The 19,770-nt window shown below is 32.5% G+C and overlaps 1 protein-coding gene across 1 annotated transcript in view; it reads left to right on the top strand.

The window, feature by feature from the left end:
* LOC127544579 (A disintegrin and metalloproteinase with thrombospondin motifs 6-like) overlaps positions 1-6,605 on the top strand; it is a 39,880-nt gene extending 33,275 nt beyond the window's left edge. The window contains exons 5-6 of the mRNA XM_051971259.1: positions 6,215-6,432; positions 6,591-6,605. Of these exons, the coding sequence (XP_051827219.1) occupies positions 6,215-6,432; positions 6,591-6,605 (233 nt within the window). The remainder of the gene's footprint in view (positions 1-6,214; positions 6,433-6,590) is intronic.
* Positions 6,606-19,770: the final 13,165 nt, after the last annotated feature.

Below are 19,770 nucleotides of genomic sequence, written 5' to 3'. Positions count from 1 at the left end.
AAACACAGATATATAGTAGAATGAGAATTACTACTACAGCAGCATAATTTGGATGTACCTTCATCAAATGACACCTTTTTGCCATGAAGGTAGCTAGAGTGAAACATTTTCTAATGGTAGTCATGCCTTGACTTGGTGATCTGATCTTTTTTTTTTTTTAAGTTTTATTGCTTTATTAAGAACTTAAGACTAAACAACAATACAACCAACTAAAGTTGCCTAGTAGTTATTTACATTTTATCTCTTTTCTATACAGCTTAAATCAGTCTGTTTCCCATACTTGAAATCTTACCCCATATTATCTTATTGCTCAAAATCCCTAATCTACTTTAAGGTTTAACTCAAGTGATACTTTCTATAAGGGAACCTCCTGTTTGTCTCCCCTAAATTACTTTTTTTGGCATATTTTATTTATTTTTCTATGAACATATTGTATTTCTCTAGTAGAATGTAAGCTCCTTCAGGAGAACCTGTACCCAGCAAATAGTAGATGCTTAATAAATATGTATTAAGCCATTCATTTCAAAGCTTTAAGTATTATTTTTTAAAAGTCTTTGGCAGGTTTCTTTGTCCATTCATACTCATTTACTTTCCCTCTAAATTGTCATAGTGTTTCCTCCATTCTTATGCTTTTGCTTTGTTCTGTTTTGAATTATTTTTACAAGATTTCAACTAATTCCATATATTTAGTCTTTCATAATACTATTCCATCACTCTAATAAAACCCAATTTATTAAATCATTCATTTATCATTAGATATTTAGGTTGTTTCTAGATTTTTGCATTTACACATATTGCTCTTAGGAAAATATCTGCTCTGATGATACTATGATACTATTATAATGCTATTTCCCTCTTTCACCTCCCCCACCCAATTGAAGTGTTAAGTCAAAAGGGTAAGATTATTTTTGTAATTTTTACTGTGTTCAGCTGAATACCTTCTAAGAATATTCTCAGTTTCCATTTCTACAACACAGACCTTCATTGCCTTTATTTCTCTAATTTGTTGAATATGAGATGGGTACTTGAAAGTTGATTTAGTTTGTATCTCTTTTAATTATAAGTAAAGTTGGGGATTTTTTCAAGTGATTTTTAACTATCTGTGTTTCTGCCTTTGAAAAAGTTTTCAAAGTATTTGTAGTGTTTGATTATTCATTGTGGACTGAAGATTACTAATAGTTTCTTATATATTTTAGATTTCAAATTTTTAATGCTATATTTACTATAAATATTTTTCTATTCTATCATTTTTAACTCAATTATTTATATATTTATATTTTTTTTGTTGTAAAAAAATCTTTTCTTTCAGTGTAAATAGGCATATATTGTCTCTATAATTTTAATTCCTTCTATTTAGTGACTTGCAAACCCCACCAATATTCTTCTCCTTTTATACAATTAAGGCACTTTATTCCACTTTTCTGCTATTTTTTATGGTTAAAATGCATTTATGCTTGTAAATAAAAAGCTATAATAAATAAAATTTAAAAAATGCATTTATGTCTCTTATACAGCAAGAATTCAATGGGTTATATGGATGTAGATCTAAATCTTTTTCTTGCAAAACTGACAATCATTTTTTTATTAAGAATTTAAGACTAAACAACAATACAACCAACTAAACTTGACCAGTAATTATTTACATTCTATACAGCTTTTCTATGTGGCTTCACTCAGGCTATTTCCCATACTTAAAATCTTGCTAATTAAAACCTCTAATCTACTTTAAGGTTCAACTCAAGTGCTACTTCCTACAAAGGAACCTTCTTTATTCCTCCTGTTTATCTCCTCTAAATTACTTTTTAAAGATTTTAAAAAATATTTTATCACTTTTGTTCTTTTGAAAGAATTCAGAGCATTCATCTTTGTTGCTATAAGTAATATATATGTTTTCAATTGTTCTTTTATTGATATTAGTATTGTTTAGAGTGAATACAGTCTTAATCATCAGTAACCACTGAAACAACTAATAACATGGGTTATAGTTCTATATTAATTAAAACTCCTTGAGATTTAACTCCTTTCTTAATCTAGATAAAGGAATGTTGCTTTTGATAGTAATTGTTCCCTTTTACTTCTTTTTTAATGTTTCTCATCTGTGTTTTAATAATAGAATTTGACTTTTTTTTTTTAAAAAAAGAATGTATCTTTTTTGGGCTAATTATTATAGTACGTATTTTTATCCCAAACTTTAGTTTAGTTATATCTAATACAGTTGGAAAAATTGTATACCCTATCCTTAACTATAGTTATTTCAAATATAAAATAAAGGAATACAGGTTTACTGGTTTAGTCGGTTTGAATTTCTTCTTCCATTATTTATAGGAATTGTTTAGTTGTAGGTTTTTGTCAATAAGTTTTTCCAGGTCTTATTTATTTTTCAAGTGAATTTTTCTGTTTTAAGTAATGTGATCATGTTTGCAAGCTATGTAATTTTGGTGTCCAGTTTTTTTAAAAGACTTGTCCATTTTTGTTCAACATTGATGATTTTCCTTTTGTTTTTGAAAATTTTCACATTACTCTAAATTGCATTTCTTTACTGTAGCTATTTTTTTTCTTTGATTTAGAATTTTTTTTTATTTTTATAATTCTACAGTTCTATGTCTTAGTGAATCAATGTTAAAATTTTTTCTTGTTTGTTGCCTTTCTACTTGCATAGCACTGATTAATCTAATTCAAAGTGGAAATTTTTCCCTGATTAGTTCCTTAAATATATTATTTAGCTTTATTTTTTCTTATTCAGTGTATTCTAAATTTCTAATTAATTTAATTTTTCTACTTCTTGCTTTGTCTTCTAAATCTTTAGCTTTGTCTTTAATATTTATTAGCAGCTTGTTCTATTGCTTCTCGAGTTTATTTTTCAAGTTCATTATTTATTGATAATTGCCAAATTTTCTTGGTCCTATTGTTTTCTGCTTTCATCAATATATTTTAGATGTTGGACACTGTTTTGTATTTCTCCTAGTTTTTGCTTCATGTGTTTCACACACACACACACACACACAACATATATACATACATATATATTTTTAAAACCCTGCTTTTGAGAATTAATTATTAATTTTTAAAAATGTATTTACTTTTTAATTTAATTTTATCAGTTCATATTTCTTCCATTCTAGTCAATAATGACAACTGAAAACAAAATCTTGGGTTATGAAGGAGTTTTGTTACTTAGGATATATAGTTATACATTTATATTTATAGTTAGAAGGGGCCTTAAAGAGTACGTAATCCAGTACTTTGATTTTATAGATGAAGAAACTGAGACTTAAAGAAGTGATTCACTGAGGGTTATGAGGATAAAGTGACAGAGCCAGGATTTAAATTACATTCTTCCGACTCCAAATGGAACACCTCTTTTGCTTCATTATATTTATGTCTCAATATATTTTACTTTGCACAAATTCTTTACTGGATAATAGATTAAAAATATTTAGCACTAATTTTTCAGTTCCAAGAAGGGAGAAATAAAGTGCTATAAGAATGGAAAGGTTTTGACTGATTCTTTTCTTCTTGCTTCTTTTCTCATTATTCTTCATGGGATGAGGATGTGTTTGAATAGTGTTTCATAACATTGCAGGAGTTTTGGGAAAATCTGATTCCAGTGGCTTTCTTATTGCATAGTCATCTTTACCCAGGTGATCTAATCTTGATCTGGACCTTTGTCTTATTCATATTACCAGGGCAAGTTATTGCCGTGTGAAAGTTATATGAAGTCTTTGACAAACATTCATAACGGTCAGAAGTATCCTGTCCATAGTGGTCTAAGGTACCCAGTATTTTTTTCCTGGGATCTTTCCTCGGAAATGTGGTTTGGAAAAGTCACAGGATCATAAATGTCTAGCTTGAAGAGGCATCAAAATTCATCCAGTCTTCCTCTTTAATTTTACAGATGACTAACTTGAGGCATAGAGAGTAACCCATAGTAAGTAACAGCTGTGATTAGGACCAAGATTCTCTGACTCCAGACCCAGTGATCTTTTCTTTTTTAACCTGATGCTGCCCATCATTGTGCTCTATTGATCTGTGTTTGACAGTGATCAGAGGGAAGGAGTCAGGAGTCTGGCTTCAGTAAGTTTACGATATACCTAAGGTTGAGTTACAGCCCTAGACTAGGCTGATTAAATTTGCATTCAAGAATGGATAACTGAGGTTCCCACTGTGGCACTTTCACATGGTATGGATGGTTTTCAATGAACATAAACTAAAATGAATACTCTTATAGAGAGAAAAAGCAATTTTAAATGAGTTGGATTAAAAGAATTGACATGGCATGGTAAAAAAAAATTGGATTGAGAATTAGGAGATTTAGATCCTAGTCTTAGCTCTCCCACTGACCAGTTGTGTGATATTGAGCAAGTCATTTTATTTTTCTACTCTGTAAAATGAAGGAATTAAATGAAATGATTTTCACAATCCTTTCTCAAATTGTGTGTGTGTGTATCACAGAATCATAGATCAAAAGTAGGAAGTAGTTTTTCTACTGTATTCTGCCTTAAATTCTTAAGAGAATATCATATCTAATATTATTAATAGTAGATTAAAAAGCACATGAGAAAGGTAGATTACAAACTAGTAAGAGAAGAAAAGTCAAAATGAAACAACAGGTATAAATATATAACCATAGGAGAGAGATAAAAAGATTTGTCATTGCTTAGCCTAGTGATAGCTAAGAGGTGACTGAATTGTTGTCTATAACTACATGCAGAGTTTTTAAAGGAAGCTGAGGATCATTTCTATGTTTGCCAAAGACTGAGTAATAAAAAAAAATGGTATCTAAGGAGAAAAGACTTGGATTGGACACAAGGAAGTACTTTCAGACTGTCACAGGGATAAAATAATTTAGGTCTTCCTTAGAGACCTTTAAAAGAAGAAAAAAAAGTAAGAAAACCCCATGTTTTAGTAATGAGCCTAAATTCAGATAGATTACTGGGTTTCATAATCCATATATGACAGTCTTACGTTGATTATATGTAATCTTATTAAATTGGGAATGGATGAAGCTAGAAGTAGAAAGATGAAGGGAACATAATTTTTTTTCTTTCCCATACATTCCCCACAACTTTCCCACCCCCATGGAGCTAAATATGCTTCATATATGTTAACTTTACTTTTCCTTACAAAATCTTTCAATATGTGGGGTGTGAGATGGATTTTCTGTCCCATTGTATAGATACAAAAACTGAAGCAGAAAAAGGCCTTCTGACCTTCCTAAATTCACATAGAAGTGGGTTTGGATGAGGGAAGTATTTGCAAACAGAATTGTTCTATTTTGCCTAAAAGGTGCCTTTAGTCTCAAAGGAGCAAATGTTTTTTTTAAAGCAATGGTGAATTGAAAAAGTTAATCACTGCCACTCATCTGTTTTTGCATTATTTACTGAAAAGTGAGTAAAAATGGGTGAGGAATCTGGATTTAGAATTAAACCTTTTCCCTTCTCTGTACTGCTATATTTCCCCTTTGATACTGATCCCTGGGACTGTGGAGAACAAATAATTGGTTGTAAAACTTTTTTCCCCCTAGTATAAGCACATACTCTGTGCAGTACAAGTCTGCGAAAAACCATTCTCAGACCTGTAACATATTCCTAGCATAATGTCTAATGGATGATTGTATAGTATTGTCTAATTAAATAGGTTCAAGTGAAGCATAATAGAGTTCACTAGATATAGGGCTACTGCCATTAGGGCTACTGATCATGCTGTGGCTCTTCAGAAGAAGAGTTGCATCATTTGAAAAGCTAAATGGACCTTCAAGTTCACATTAAGATAAAATTTAAATGGGATCCCCAAACATCTTGTTATGTCTTGTCTCTCTCTCCTCTCCCACCTCAGATGAGAGCTTAAGGCATCTGATATCATTCTAAAAGATTCATTATCTGGGGGCAATCAATAGGGAATAATACCTGAAAATACTTTTAAATTAGTAATTCTCTTTAATAGCTTAGAGTTTTAATTAGCAACAGCATTTTGATTTTAAAGAATTAAAAAAAATTTCCTTGTTTGAGAACACAAGCATTTTGAGAAATCCCAGTATCATTCAAGAATGTTTTATTTCCATGCTATTCTCATCCCTCAGCCCACTTCCCGAACTCTGAAGAACTTGGATATATTTAGAAGTTTTAAGAGAAGCATATCTACAATAAAACAGCTGTATTTTTAAAGGCTTTAACTAATGAACTCATCTGAAGTGGTTAATTATTTTGATTCCTAGAAGACCTCCCAAGAAGCAGCAAACCTTGGTGGTTGAATGATACTTCTGCTCTTCCAGCTTCCCTCCCAATTAATGACACTTTAAGTAGCCATCTCAGACAGAAGAGATCTGTCAGCACTGAGCGATTTGTGGAGACGTTAGTCGTGGCAGACAAAATGATGGTGGGCTACCATGGGCGCAAAGATATTGAACATTACATTTTGAGTGTAATGAATATTGTAAGTTTTATCCCTCTTAGTTTTTTTATTTCTGATTTCTTTTGGCTAAACAATTTAAAGTGGGAATTTTAAATTCCAAGGGAAGAAAACACTTCATTAGACTAACATGGATTCAGTTTATTTAAAAATACATTTATTAAATCTCTACTATATTCTAGGCACTAGCAATATAAGGCTAAAAATGAAAGCTCTTGTCCTCAAGGAAGTTATTTTCTTCTGGTCATGAAAGAGCTAGTTGAAAAATGAATGATTTTGTTCTCTGAAAGAAGAGTACCCCTGCAGTTGTGTGGCTTCTATTGAATTGTTTCAGTGTTTTAACAAGAACATCAACTGAGACTGAGTCTTTACACTGTTTGCGAAACATTTTCCAAACCTTAAAGTTCTAGAAAAGTACCAGCTGTTATTATTATGGTCGTGTTTGAAATTATATGTAGATAGCTTAAGATGATTGCAAAAAATTTGCAGTAAAGAATTTCTTTCAGTGGGGTTATATAAAGCAAATTACATTGTTGGATAGAGTTTAATTAGTTAATATAGTTTTTGAAATGTCTTTTAAGATCTACTTCATACTACTAGTTAGCTTTCTGATAAATTGTGATAAATTACAAAATTCCACCTTTTTCTTTAAAACTGTCAATCAATTGTCCAGTAATTTTTGTCTGACTTTTTGTCTTTTCTTGTTTTCTGGAGGTCAGGTTGCCAAACTTTATCGGGATTCTAGCCTAGGAAACGTTGTGAATATCATAGTGGCTCGTTTAATTGTTCTCACTGAAGATCAGGTAAGACTAAGTTCTCCTTTCAAAGACTCCAAGCCATAAAACTCAGGCTACAGTACTGTGTATTACCACATAGACTACCTTACTCTCACTTTAGGAGAATGTATTTGATTAGGGACCTCAACTTTGAGCATTCACTATTTTAAGCAAGATTAAAATACTTAAAAGGAATATTCCTCTTATGTCATGTTGGGGATATATGTTTACATATGCTAGATGAATGTTATCAGTGCAAATTTGAGCATTTCAGTGGCAGATTTATAATAATGGTTTTATGTTTGCTTTTGTACGCGGATAATCTCAGTTTTTGTATTCACCTAATCGCTTAAGCTGGAGCTGAGAAGAATGCCTGCTCTGTAATACACTAGATGAACTCTAGGTCAGATTTTACAGAGATAAAAATTGGCAAGAGGAGATTATTCCTAGAAACCACTGCTTCTAATTATAGTCCCATTTTAGTCTTCAAAAGGCTTAACAACTGACCTTAGTAATTTGTTTGGAACATTTCTGGTATGCATGTTGTATTGCAGCCAAACTTGGAGATAAACCACCATGCAGACAAGTCCCTCGATAGCTTCTGTAAATGGCAGAAATCCATTCTCTCCCACCAAAGTGATGGAAACACCATTCCAGAAAATGGGATTGCCCACCACGATAATGCGGTTCTTATTACTAGGTATGGTTTGTTGCAAGTATTTTTCCTTTGATTGTTGTGTGTGTGTGTGTGTTCTATAGTGTTATTATATTTGCTTCTACTTAAATCTTCAATGAAATAATCCAAGAGATATGATCTAATGAGAACAAAGAGATTATTTATTGTTATTTAACCATTGAAAATTAATGAATTAGTCTATTTAAAATGTTGATCAAATAGGAGAAAGGAAAGCTTTATGATTTGATTAAATTTCACAAATATATTCCCTTCTACTTATAAGGTCAGGATTCACAATTATTTAATGGAAGAATCTATAAGATCAATTAAATTTTTGAATTGATGGTAGAGTAAAATACATGTAAAAGCAAGCATATGGCCTCCTTTCCAGTAGCAGAAAGAAGAAAGAAAAAAAAAATTGGTAACAAATACAATGATTGTCGTTGGACAAAAAATTCATTGACTCCTCAACCCCCAAGGTTTTTTAAAAAATTTGACGAGGAGAAAAATATAGAGGAGTTATATTGTCCTTAAAAATGTTCAAATTGCAAATGCAAACAGAATGCAAAGAATAAAATTTGTTATATTGTATGCTATGCAGCTAGCCTATTGGGCAAAATAGAATCGCTTTGTTATTTTCTAATTAAAATAACATGGAAAAATATGCTTACATCATCATAAGATAATTGCCTCTTCTAACCTCTTATCTGTATCCAATGGAAACCAACAGCAAAAATGGAAGCAATATTGGTGTGGTCAAATTCAATACTGGCTCTTTCTTTGTCTTCCTTATACATTCTCATTTGCAGGGACATATTTAACATGTGTTCTCTTTGTGGAGTTATAACAGATTATGTTGCTCTCCAGAGGCAATTAATAGTAGGAGATACTTAGCCAGAAGGTGTGTTGCAGTGTTGAAACCCAGTCAAATGAAATCTCTTAGCATTTGGAAAGTTTGCTCTGCTAATTATTGGACTACTAAGATATAAACTGAATTTTTGATTCCTATGCTTAATTTCCTTTACTTCATTTACTTGACATTACAAATCAGGAAATGTTCTTATGCACCTCAATCACCACTCTAATACCAAATGTCATAAACAACATTACATATGGATCTTTTATGCATTTGTAGTTCGAAATATCAATCTAATAAATTTTGGTATCTCTGTCACCGTGGTCTGTTTGGTTCTAATTCTCCTTTAAAAAAATTCAGGCATTGTAATGATTTAGCAATCTTGATATCAGGTATCACATATGTACTTATATAATACATATCAATGAAATCACTAGAGGAAAAAGTCCATTCTATGCCTTCATCAATATAATCTTCAGGAATGTTTACATGTATGTTCACCACACATACACGTATAAACATTTCCCCTGCATGCTCTCCACATTTCAGCACTCTTTCATTGAAGCATCAGCATTTATGATTTAATCTTTTGCATCAAATAACCAGAAGTTACATTAAGGGTGAATATTTATAAGAATTCAAATAATCAAATACAGCTGTGCTGTTCGCCACCCCTTACACTGGCTGTTACACACAGCTGTCTGAACTTGTTATCCTGAATTGGCTCAGCTCTCTCTCTGATCCTCTACAGAGCTTTTCTTTGCCTCTGGGAGCTCCTCTGAGTGGCTCCTTCCCAGCAATAGTCTTTGATGTCTGGTACTTGAACATCAAATTTAATTTTTAAACATTTCTTCTGATGGTCCAGACTAGTTTGGAAAATGGTCTCAGGGTTTAATGAGGGCAGAATCCCGCAGAGATGAGTGCTTAGATGATTGTGAGTGGGTACTGGAACATACCCCCATTGGGTGTCATGAGGGGGCACCCTTTGAAATTGTTGCTTTTAAAATTCTGAATGGGTTAGATCCTATTTTTGATTCTGGTGTCTGGATTACCAGGGCCACAGAGTAGCTTCTCAGTGCCTGCTGGTGGGTTCCTTCTGGTAGCTATTACACCAGATGCTCTTGAAATCCTATTTCTTAGGTAGGGCTATAACTTTCTCAGGGAACTGATCTGATTCTTTCATTTCTTTCTTTCTGATATGTGAAACTGGATGTATATTTAATCAGCAATGCTAGTTTTAGTGAAGATAATGATGTGAACCCCACAGCTGAAATTGCATTGATGCTAAAAATTCATTTTTGCAACTTACTATAATGTCTAGGTTTGTAAGTACCTCCTCTTAGAGGTAAAGTCACAAGTGATGTTCCCTTGGAATGTCAACTCATTAGAGAGTAAGTATTCTCTGTACTTGTGGAAAGTTCAGGCAGAACTCATTAATACATATGCTTATCTCTATAAGGGTCTGATTTGGTTCCAGGGATTTAAATGCGCTGTGTAGAAAATCATTTGGAATTTCTACCACCTGAAAAGATAGTATTTCTTTGTTGTATTTTTTAAATTAAAAAACACGAAATGTTATTGTTTCCAATTGGTAGTATCATACCTCATTGTTCTTTTTCTTTATTTTAAATTGAATATCAATTTATTGTGTTTGTAAAGCCATCAAATCACACACTGATTAGTTGCAGGATCATATAAGAGAACAATTCTTCTGCAGTAATGAAGAATTTTAAAGTATTTTCTTCTCAAAATTAACAACATAAAAATCTTTAGGGTTTCTCCCATCAGTATTTTCAAGTTGATAATGCTATTTCTTCTAGAGAAGAATATCTCATCTATCTGACAATTATATAGATCAGAATTTTAAAATTGGACCCTAAATGTATTAAATGTGTGAAATTTTGATAAGAGAATAAATAATAATCATCTTTCATATAATTTATAAGGTTTATATAGACTATGTTTAGAGGATCTTTTTGTGGCATTATTAATACTCCTGAGAGATTTCAAGGCAAAGTATAATTTTTTTTGATGATAAATGACAATTCCATTCCATCATTTAAGTTAGGAAATGATCAGTAATATAAGCTCTGTCCTTGAAATTGTAGCAGGAGAATGAGGAGTTAGAAGAGGATAGATTTTTTTAAAGTAGGTATACCATTGAGAAATTCCATTTGGCTAAAAATGACTACATTAAATATTTATAATCTCTGTAATGAAGAAATGTGAATTGTTAAGTAGCATGGGAAATGTTACTCTGAGGGAGTTTTTGAGGATAGAACCTGAAATTGACATACAATTATTGACTTTTAAAATTTCCACATAAACTAGATATTTAGCTAGTAGTTGAAGTCAGGAAATATCCACCACAAGTTTAAAGTCAAAACCAATTTTCAAATTTGTTCATGGCAGAAATCTTCAAGCAATCCATTTATAACCTAAAATTCAGAAATGGTTTGGGGGCTTAAAGTGTGTTTGCTTCAGTATTTAGTAGTGAACAGACTAATACACACATTTTCTTGGCTCACCCACAGTATAAACTTTTAGAATCATTATTTTCCTCTATGGTCAGGAAATTAACAAACACACATAATTCATATATTTAAAGTATTACCAGTAACATGTTTGTAAAAATTGAAATTTAGGAATTGAAATTTAACTCATTAATTATGGAAGTTTATTCTATTGCAATAATGAATTTCTTTTAAAAAATGATTTGTTAATAAAAAAGAAAGAAAATGCAAATATATCTTTAGTATAAAGATGTTAAAAATAAATCTTTAATTAAAATGTAGGATACTTATCCTCTTACTGAGGTCATAGCCTGTTTGCTTTTATAATGTTAGATTATGAATTAGTTGAGTTGGTCAGCAGTTCCAAAGTCAACTTGTGTTTTTTAGATGGGGAAGGGAAAGTTGAATGCCTATATAATTTACATGTTGAAACTTGGTTTAGTTTAATAGAACTTAATACATTAAAATGTATTTAAAATGACTATTTGCTAACTTCCAGACTACATATGATAGGATAGATTGGAGATGGGGAGCAAACTGGAATATCACAGACTTTCAGAATTTGAAAGTTGGAAGGGACCTCAATAACCATTTAAGCTGTTTTCTGTACCAAAAGGATCTTTTACTATAATATATTCTGATCATTTGAGATCATTCAGTTTCTCCTTAAAGACCTTCAAGGAGGGGCAACCCACTACTTCTTGAGGCAGGCTATTCTATTTTCATACAGTTCTAATTGTTAGATTTTTTTTTCTGATCATCAAGCCTTAATTTACATCTCTGTGATTTGATCCATGGCCCTCTGCAGCTAAAAACAAGTCTAATCCCTTCTCCACATGACAGCTCTTCAAAAAATTGAAGACAACTGTCATGTTTTCTTAATCTTCTTTTCTTCAGGCCAAGCATTCCCATTTTCTCACCTGATCCTCTACATCACAGACTCGGGATCCATCACCATGATGATTCTCTTCCTGATAGTTTATCAGCATCATTTTAAAATTAATTCTCAGAATCAAGTGTAATACTCCAGATGAAGTCTGATGAGGTCAGAAGACAGGGGAACGCTCCCTATTTTTGGAAACTGGGCTCCTTTTAATGCAACTCAATATTATATTAGGTTTTTTTTGAATTTTACATCATCCTGTCAAATCATATTGAGCTTGTAATCTACTAAAGCCTACCCATCTTTTTCCTGAACAATTGTTGTTTCTCTATGTCTGTGATGCTATTATGAAGTTGATTATTGTATCCCAAATACACAACTTATGTGAATAATATGTGATTTTTTGTGCCATAGTGCATGATTTTATATTTATCCAAAATTTACAATATTAACTTTAGCTTAATGCTGTAGCTTGGTGCATCCTTTGGGATTGTGGCTCTGGCATCTATTGTATTAGCTCTCCCTCCCAGCTTTATGTCTTCTACAGATTTGATGAGCATGTTATCTATGCCTTTACTCAATTATTGATAAAAATGTGAAACAGCTTAGGGCCAAGTAGAGATCCTTTGGGTATTCCATTGAAGACTTCCTGCCCCATCAACATTGAACCATCAACAATTGTTCTTTAATTCTCCTCATCCAACTAGTTCTGACACCTGGATCTTAATATCTTTCCATTTTCTCTACAAGAATAATTTAAGATATTTTATCAAGTGCTTTGTTAAGATATAGGTAAACACAATCTACAGCATTGCTATTATCTAATGGTTTACTATTCCTGCCTCCTTTCTCAACTCCATCTTCTTATTTTCCAGATTTTCTTCAAATCCCAGCTAAAATCCTTTGTTCTACAGGAAACCTTTCCCAGCCTCTTTTAATTCTTGTCTGTTTTCTTTGTTAATTATTTCCTATTTACATACTATATAGTTTGTTTATTTACATATTTGTTTGCTTGTGGCCTTCCCTATTATATTGTGAGTTCCTTGAAGGGCACGGACTATCTTTTGCATCCTGTTGTTCAGCACTTTGTACAGAGCTTAGCACATAGTAGATACTTGTGCAAGGTTGTATTTCACTTGAGCAAGATGACTACTCTTATCACAAGCAGCTAGGTAATACAGTGGTTAGACCTCTGGCTGAGGTCAGGAAGACCTGATTTCAAATCTAATCTTCAGTATTTCTAGCTATGCTAAAAATTATCTATGCTAACTAGTCAGTTAACCTGATGCCTCAATTTTCTCAACTGTAAAATGGAGATAATAATAGGATCTACTTTCAAGGGTTGTTGTAAAGATAAAATGAAACAATACTTGTAAAGCATTGAACACATAGTAGATACTTAATAAATGCACATTCCCATCACTTTGTTCCCTTACCATCTTCTTTATCTTGGGTACTAACTTTCCCTCAGTCATTAAATTTTTTTTCCAGTGTAAAAGTTATGCTTCTTTGCAGCTCTTGACTTTTTATGGTATGCCTGATCCTTTAAAATTATTTAAAAATAGAGATTTTTTGGTAGTTGAATGGACTACAGATACTGCAGAAATTAAAAGGGCTTCCACAGACCTATCAAGAACTTAGATATTCTGACAGCCTTTTTATTAATTAAGCAAATGTCAAATAGGCTATGGTAGCTAAATGTCAATATTGATGTAAATCAAAAGTCTATTGTCTATCATTTGTACTTGAATTAAGTCTTCCCTTTCAGGTGAGTTATTTAGCAGTATCTTCATGTTTGGTGTTGAGATGTATTTAAATAATGAAGATTACCTCTACTTTTCTAGAGGCATGCTTAAAAACAAACAAATTCATGAAGGTGATTGGTATTACAGAGTAAACACTTGATTTTTATTTGTTATGGTGAAATACCTATAAACTTTTATTAACAGTAAATTTACATTGAAGAACCAAACTTCCAGGAGGGGAAAAAAAACGCTTTCATGAGAGGATTTCTACTTAAAGTCAGAATTAATAATATAAATGAGAAAGGAAAAATATTTGCAAGCAGTAAAAAAAATGCTTCTTCAGTGATTAGTTATAATATATAGTCTTGATTGAAGTTAGAAATAAAACCTGGCCCCATTATACATTCTACTCATCATAAAGAAAAAAATGAATGAAAAACACTTCTGCTTTAGTGTTAGTTAACTTCCTTTTCCCCTATCCTTTTAAATCAATCATTTGCCTTTCAACTGTAGGTTTCAGAAAGGATCATAAAATCTATTCAAATGATAGTTTTTCCAGGAAATCTGTTTTGTAGTAATAGTTTGGGATTTGGTCTGTTAGAATATTCAATTGTTATTTTGCTGTAGAACCATAGATGTCTCTGCTAGTAGAAAAGGCTTATTTTTGCCATTTGTGGTTTATAAGAAATGAATTTTGCAAACCTAAATTATTTATAAGAAATTATTTATCAACCTATCTAATTGTTATCCATTAAAATTATAAAGATAATTTTAACAAATTTCAAAAATTAAATATAGTTATCTTAAGGTAGTACTAATGGTGTGGGTTATAATGACTTTTGAAAAGCATAGCTTTAGATACTTATGATTTTTTGAACTGAAATACTTGATGCAGTTATATATAATTAGCACATCTGATCAGCATTAAGAAAACATTAATTTTCTAATCCACAAGCATTTTTTTCCCCTTGGGGTACCATAAAGTAGACTGGCTTTGAATGAAGAATGCACATTTTTTGTACTTGACTTCTGATCTTTTAATTTAATGTCTGGCCTTAAGTAAAGCTACATCATTATTGGCACCCATTTCAAAAATTCATTCTGTTTATTAATTTGTTGGAAGTAGTTTTCAAAGTGATTAGGACTGCCTTCAGATGAACTAGCTGGCTGGCATTCTGAGTTGTGTGCCTAGCAAGGTCAAAGCTAAGAAGTGACCCTTAAGAGAAATTGTCTGGACATTTTCTAATGAATGACAGGTGTGAATATGGGTGAAGGAGTATCATATAGAGTTTTGTTAGAAATGAGTGTATCACTGCAGTAAGTCCCTTATGTAATAATGAATTTAAAGGTAGCTTAAAAATGAGTCTCCAATAGATAAAATGTTGCTTTTTAATCAGAATGTAAAAATAGAATATATCTCATATTTCAAAATTTTGGATACTGGAAACAATTGTTCTTAATTATATAAATATGTTGGGTTCAGGATATTCCATCTAAAGAATAATAATGAACTTGGTAAGACTAGCTTTGCATAAAGACATTAAAAGTGGTTTTAAATTAAAATTGTTATACTTTTATGATTAAAAACTAAAGTATGACAGAGATAAAACAGAAGTTATAACAATGTCATATATTTATGGAATGATGTTTGGGATAAGGAGGAGGTACAGTATAAAACACTGGTCTTGGAATCAGGAAGACTTCCTCATGAGTTCAAATCCTGTCTCAGAAACTTACTAAGCAAGTCACTTAACCCTGCTTTTCTCAATTCTAATTTATAGGAAAAGGAACCAAACCCCAAATAGGATCACAATGAGTCAAAATGATTGAAATGACACAGCAACAATAACAATGTATAATGATTTAAAAGGCACTTTTAATTTATTTAATAAGCATTTATTATGTCCCTAAATATGTACCAGGAACTGTTTTAGGCAATGGGGAATAGGAAGAAATAATTAAAAGTCCATGCCCTTATAGAACTTGAAATATTTTTTGGTAACAGTTAAATTTAAAATATACACAAAAGATATATGGAATAATTTGTGGGGAGATAACAAAGGGGGTGATGGATGAGAATATTTATGAGGTAGCAAATGAGCTTAATGTTGAAGGAAGCTAGGGATTCTAAAACATAGAAATAAAGAGGTAATGTATTGCAAGCATGGATGATAATCTGGGTAAAGGTTTGGTGAATAGCACCTAGGTTTGGGGGGTAGTTAAATTTCTTGAAAGTGAGTACCAAAAAAAAAAAAGGTGAACTAGAGTTATTTTATGAAGAATTACAAAAGCCAAACAAAAAAGTTTGTTTTATCCTAGGACAACTGAGAGTCATTGAAGCTTCTTGAGTAGAAGGCTAGCAAAGAATTTCTTTTGCCTGGTGAATGAAGGTTATATTGAAGGCAGGGGAGACTTGAAAGGTATATCAAAGAAGCTGTGAGAGATGAGAAGTGAGAGATTATAAGGACCTGAATTAGAATGGTTGTGGTGTGAATAGAAAGAAAGGAATAGAGGAATAAATATGAGAGATATGGTTAAAAATGATCAGAAACTGATTACTTGAAGGGATGGTGAGAGAGAGAAAGAGAGAAAAAGTCACTGCTCCTGCCAAAGCTTTAGTTCTGTGTGACTCTAAGGAAATTGGTTCTTTAACTGAAGTAAGGGAGTTAGGAAGAGAAGTGGAGTTTTTGATAAAAAAGATAATTAAATCTATCTCAAGAATGTTGAGTTTACCATTACATTGAATTCCCAATCCCTATATTTTTGCCTGCTAATATTTTGGATTTCCTCCACAGGCTAATTGTACAATATTTCAGAGTCCGATTCTTTTTGTACAGCAAAATAACGGTTTGATCATGTATATTTATTGTGTACCTAATTTATTCTTTAATATTTAACATCTACTGGTCATTCTGCCATCTAGGAGAGGGGGTGGGAGAGGAAAAATTGGAACAAAAGATTTGGCAATTGTCAATGCTGTAAAATTGCCCATACATATAACTTGTAAATAAAAGGCTATTAAAAAAAAGAATATTGAGTTTAAGAAACTGACCAAATCCAGTTGGAAATATCTATTAAATAAGGAAAAGAAGGAAGGAAGTTGTCCAGAGGATTTAAGTACCAGCCCAAATCCTGATCTTGGATGAGGAGTGAAGGGGCAGGACTCAAGAAGATGATCGAATAGGAGTCTGTTTATTTAAAATTTTCTCAGCCTTATATATCCTAATACACTTTCATAACTATAGCATACTGCACATGTACTAACTATAGGATACTGTGCATGCGGGACCACATAAACAACTTGCTATTGTGTGCAGATGTTTCCTTGCCACTTAGTACAACTCTGCTTTAATTACAACCAGGTTGCACACCCCTTGACTTCTCAGGAAGGCTGAGACACTCCTAAGGGGGAATGGGGAGCCAAACCAGACATGTAAGTAGAGTTCCACTGGTCTAACGGGTCTTATACCTTGGCCAAGGCTCCTTTCTATCTGTGACCCTTTATAGGAAGGAAGGAAGGAAGGAAGGAAGGAAGGAAGGAAGGAAGGAAGGAAGGAAGGAAAGAAGGAAGGAAAAGAAGGAAGGAAGGAAGAAAGGAAGGAAGAAGGAAGGAAGGAAGGAAGGAAGGAAGGAAGAGAGAAAGATGGTGGTTGAATCCATGGGTGCTGAGGATGAATTGTCTTTTTTCTGAATCACAAAGTATAAGTCAAGATCCTTTAATAATAAGGGAAAGATGATATGGAGGCTTGAAAAGAAGAGATTTGGTACAACAGTGATGGAGGGTGCAAGAGTTCATTGAACAAGAATAAAAGAATTGCTTTTCTGTAGTGGGAATGATCCAAGGATTTGACAAGAATTGATGATAAAGGATTTACAGGTAAAGTAAACAATGGAATTACTTAACCGTAGTGTCAAAATTGGAAACAAGAAAAGATGGACTGGAAAAATGCTGGCACTCTAGACCAAAATAGGAGAGTTGGAAAGAGTGTGAATTTGAGTAGAAAGATAATGAGTTTTGTTTTGAACATGTTGATGTTCATGGGATGCTCATGGGACATCCAAGTTGAAATATTCATTAGGCAGTAGGTGATATGGGACTTAAGCTCAGGGGAAAGACTAAAGCCATATATACACACACAGACACACACACACATATGTGTGTGTGTCTCTGTGTGTGTCTGTGTGTGTATGTTCTCTCTCTCACACACACATATACACACACACACATAATACTGACAATCATTGGCATACAAATGATAATTGAACTCATGGGAGTTTCTGAGCTTACCAAGTAAGAATATATAGAGAGAAAAGAAAAGAAAGCTCATGATAAAGTGTTGAAATATATTAAGTTAGCAGGTATTACATAAATAAAGATACAATAAAAGGAGATTGAGAAGGATGGTAGATAGGAGATAGGGATAGAGAGATAGGAGAAGAACCAAGAAAGAGTACTGTGATGAAAATCCTGTGAGGAAAAAATATCCAGAAGGATATTCTAATAAATGTATCAAATGATGTAGAGGAAGAATGATGAACATTGAGAAAAGACTGCTAAATTGGATGATTAATTTGATTATATATATATATATATATATATATATATATATATAATATATATATATATATATATATATATATATATGACTTTTTCAAAGAGTTTAGTTGAGAGAGGAGGAAAGAAAAAGCTGATATCTAAGGAGAGATGGCATAAAACAATAAGAAGTTTTTTGTTTTTTGGCCTTTTTTGAGGATGGAGAAGATTGTAGATAAAGAACTAGTAGATAGGAAGGGTTTGGAGTAATCAGCAAGAGAATGTATATGATTTAGGGGGCATTATGCTGGAGAAAGGAAAGGATGTGATCAAAAGTACAAGTAGAGAGATTGCCCTTGATTAAAAGGACTACCTTCTCCAGAGACTGGAATTAAAAGAGGAGAGGGTGTGTGTATGGGTGATCATCAACAAGTATTTAATAAGTGCTTAATATCTAATAAATTTAAGTATTAGAGATACAGATACGAACAGAAAGAAAGACTATTCCTGTTCTCAAAAAGCTTAAGTTGAAAATAGGAAAGACAGTAAATAGAAGGAAGTTAAAAGGGTGAAATGAAGCTACCTAGTGATAACAGCAGAATGTTGCTTGTAGAAAGATGAGACATAGCTGGTTTGGGTATCCTTTTGAAATTGGAGGCTCTAGGAAGAGTCATTCCAATCAGAAGGAGAGACTAAAGAGTGTAAGATACATCCAGTATATAAATTTCAGGGCTGAAGTGCATTTCCAGGAACCAGAGACTTCTGGGGCATGGTAGAAGAGGAGGTGTAGAGTGTAAGCCTGAAGAGGAATGAAAATGTGTGATAAGGACAATGGGAGAAGGAGTTTGCATTGAATGGCCTGGATTTTTCTGGTAAAGTATGAAAGGAAGTCTTCCCGCTGGGGATAGAGAAAGGAGGAAAGGATGTTAAGGATGGTTTGGAGAAAAGATTTGGAACAACCTCTATGGTGAGAAATAGAGAGAAGTATACTGAGCAAACAAATGTCAATTCTTCTTTCCCTCCCCCATCCCCATTTTGTAAATGAGGAAACTGAGTCATGGTGGGAATATATTATTTTTTCTGAGGCTGTACAGCAAACAAGCAGCAGAAATGCTGACTGAACTAATATTCTGTTGTCTATAAATCTTCCCTTTGTTCTCAACATTAATTAGGCCTTTATTTAATTTTGGAGTTTGAGGTGGACAGATATTCAGCAATGCAAACCATTTTATTCAGAGCTGAGGAAGAAGATTAAAAGAAATGCTTCTTATTTTCAAAAAGCTTTCATTCTATTCTATTGTTTTATGATCCATTCAAAGACTCACACTGGGAAATAGGCTACTTGAGGGAAAGGCTGGGAAAACTGGGTTTGTTTAACA

Source organism: Antechinus flavipes, chromosome 1 (genome assembly GCF_016432865.1).
Source record: "Antechinus flavipes isolate AdamAnt ecotype Samford, QLD, Australia chromosome 1, AdamAnt_v2, whole genome shotgun sequence".
NCBI lineage: Eukaryota > Metazoa > Chordata > Mammalia > Dasyuromorphia > Dasyuridae > Antechinus > Antechinus flavipes.
This window is presented reverse-complemented; position numbering and strand designations above follow the sequence as displayed.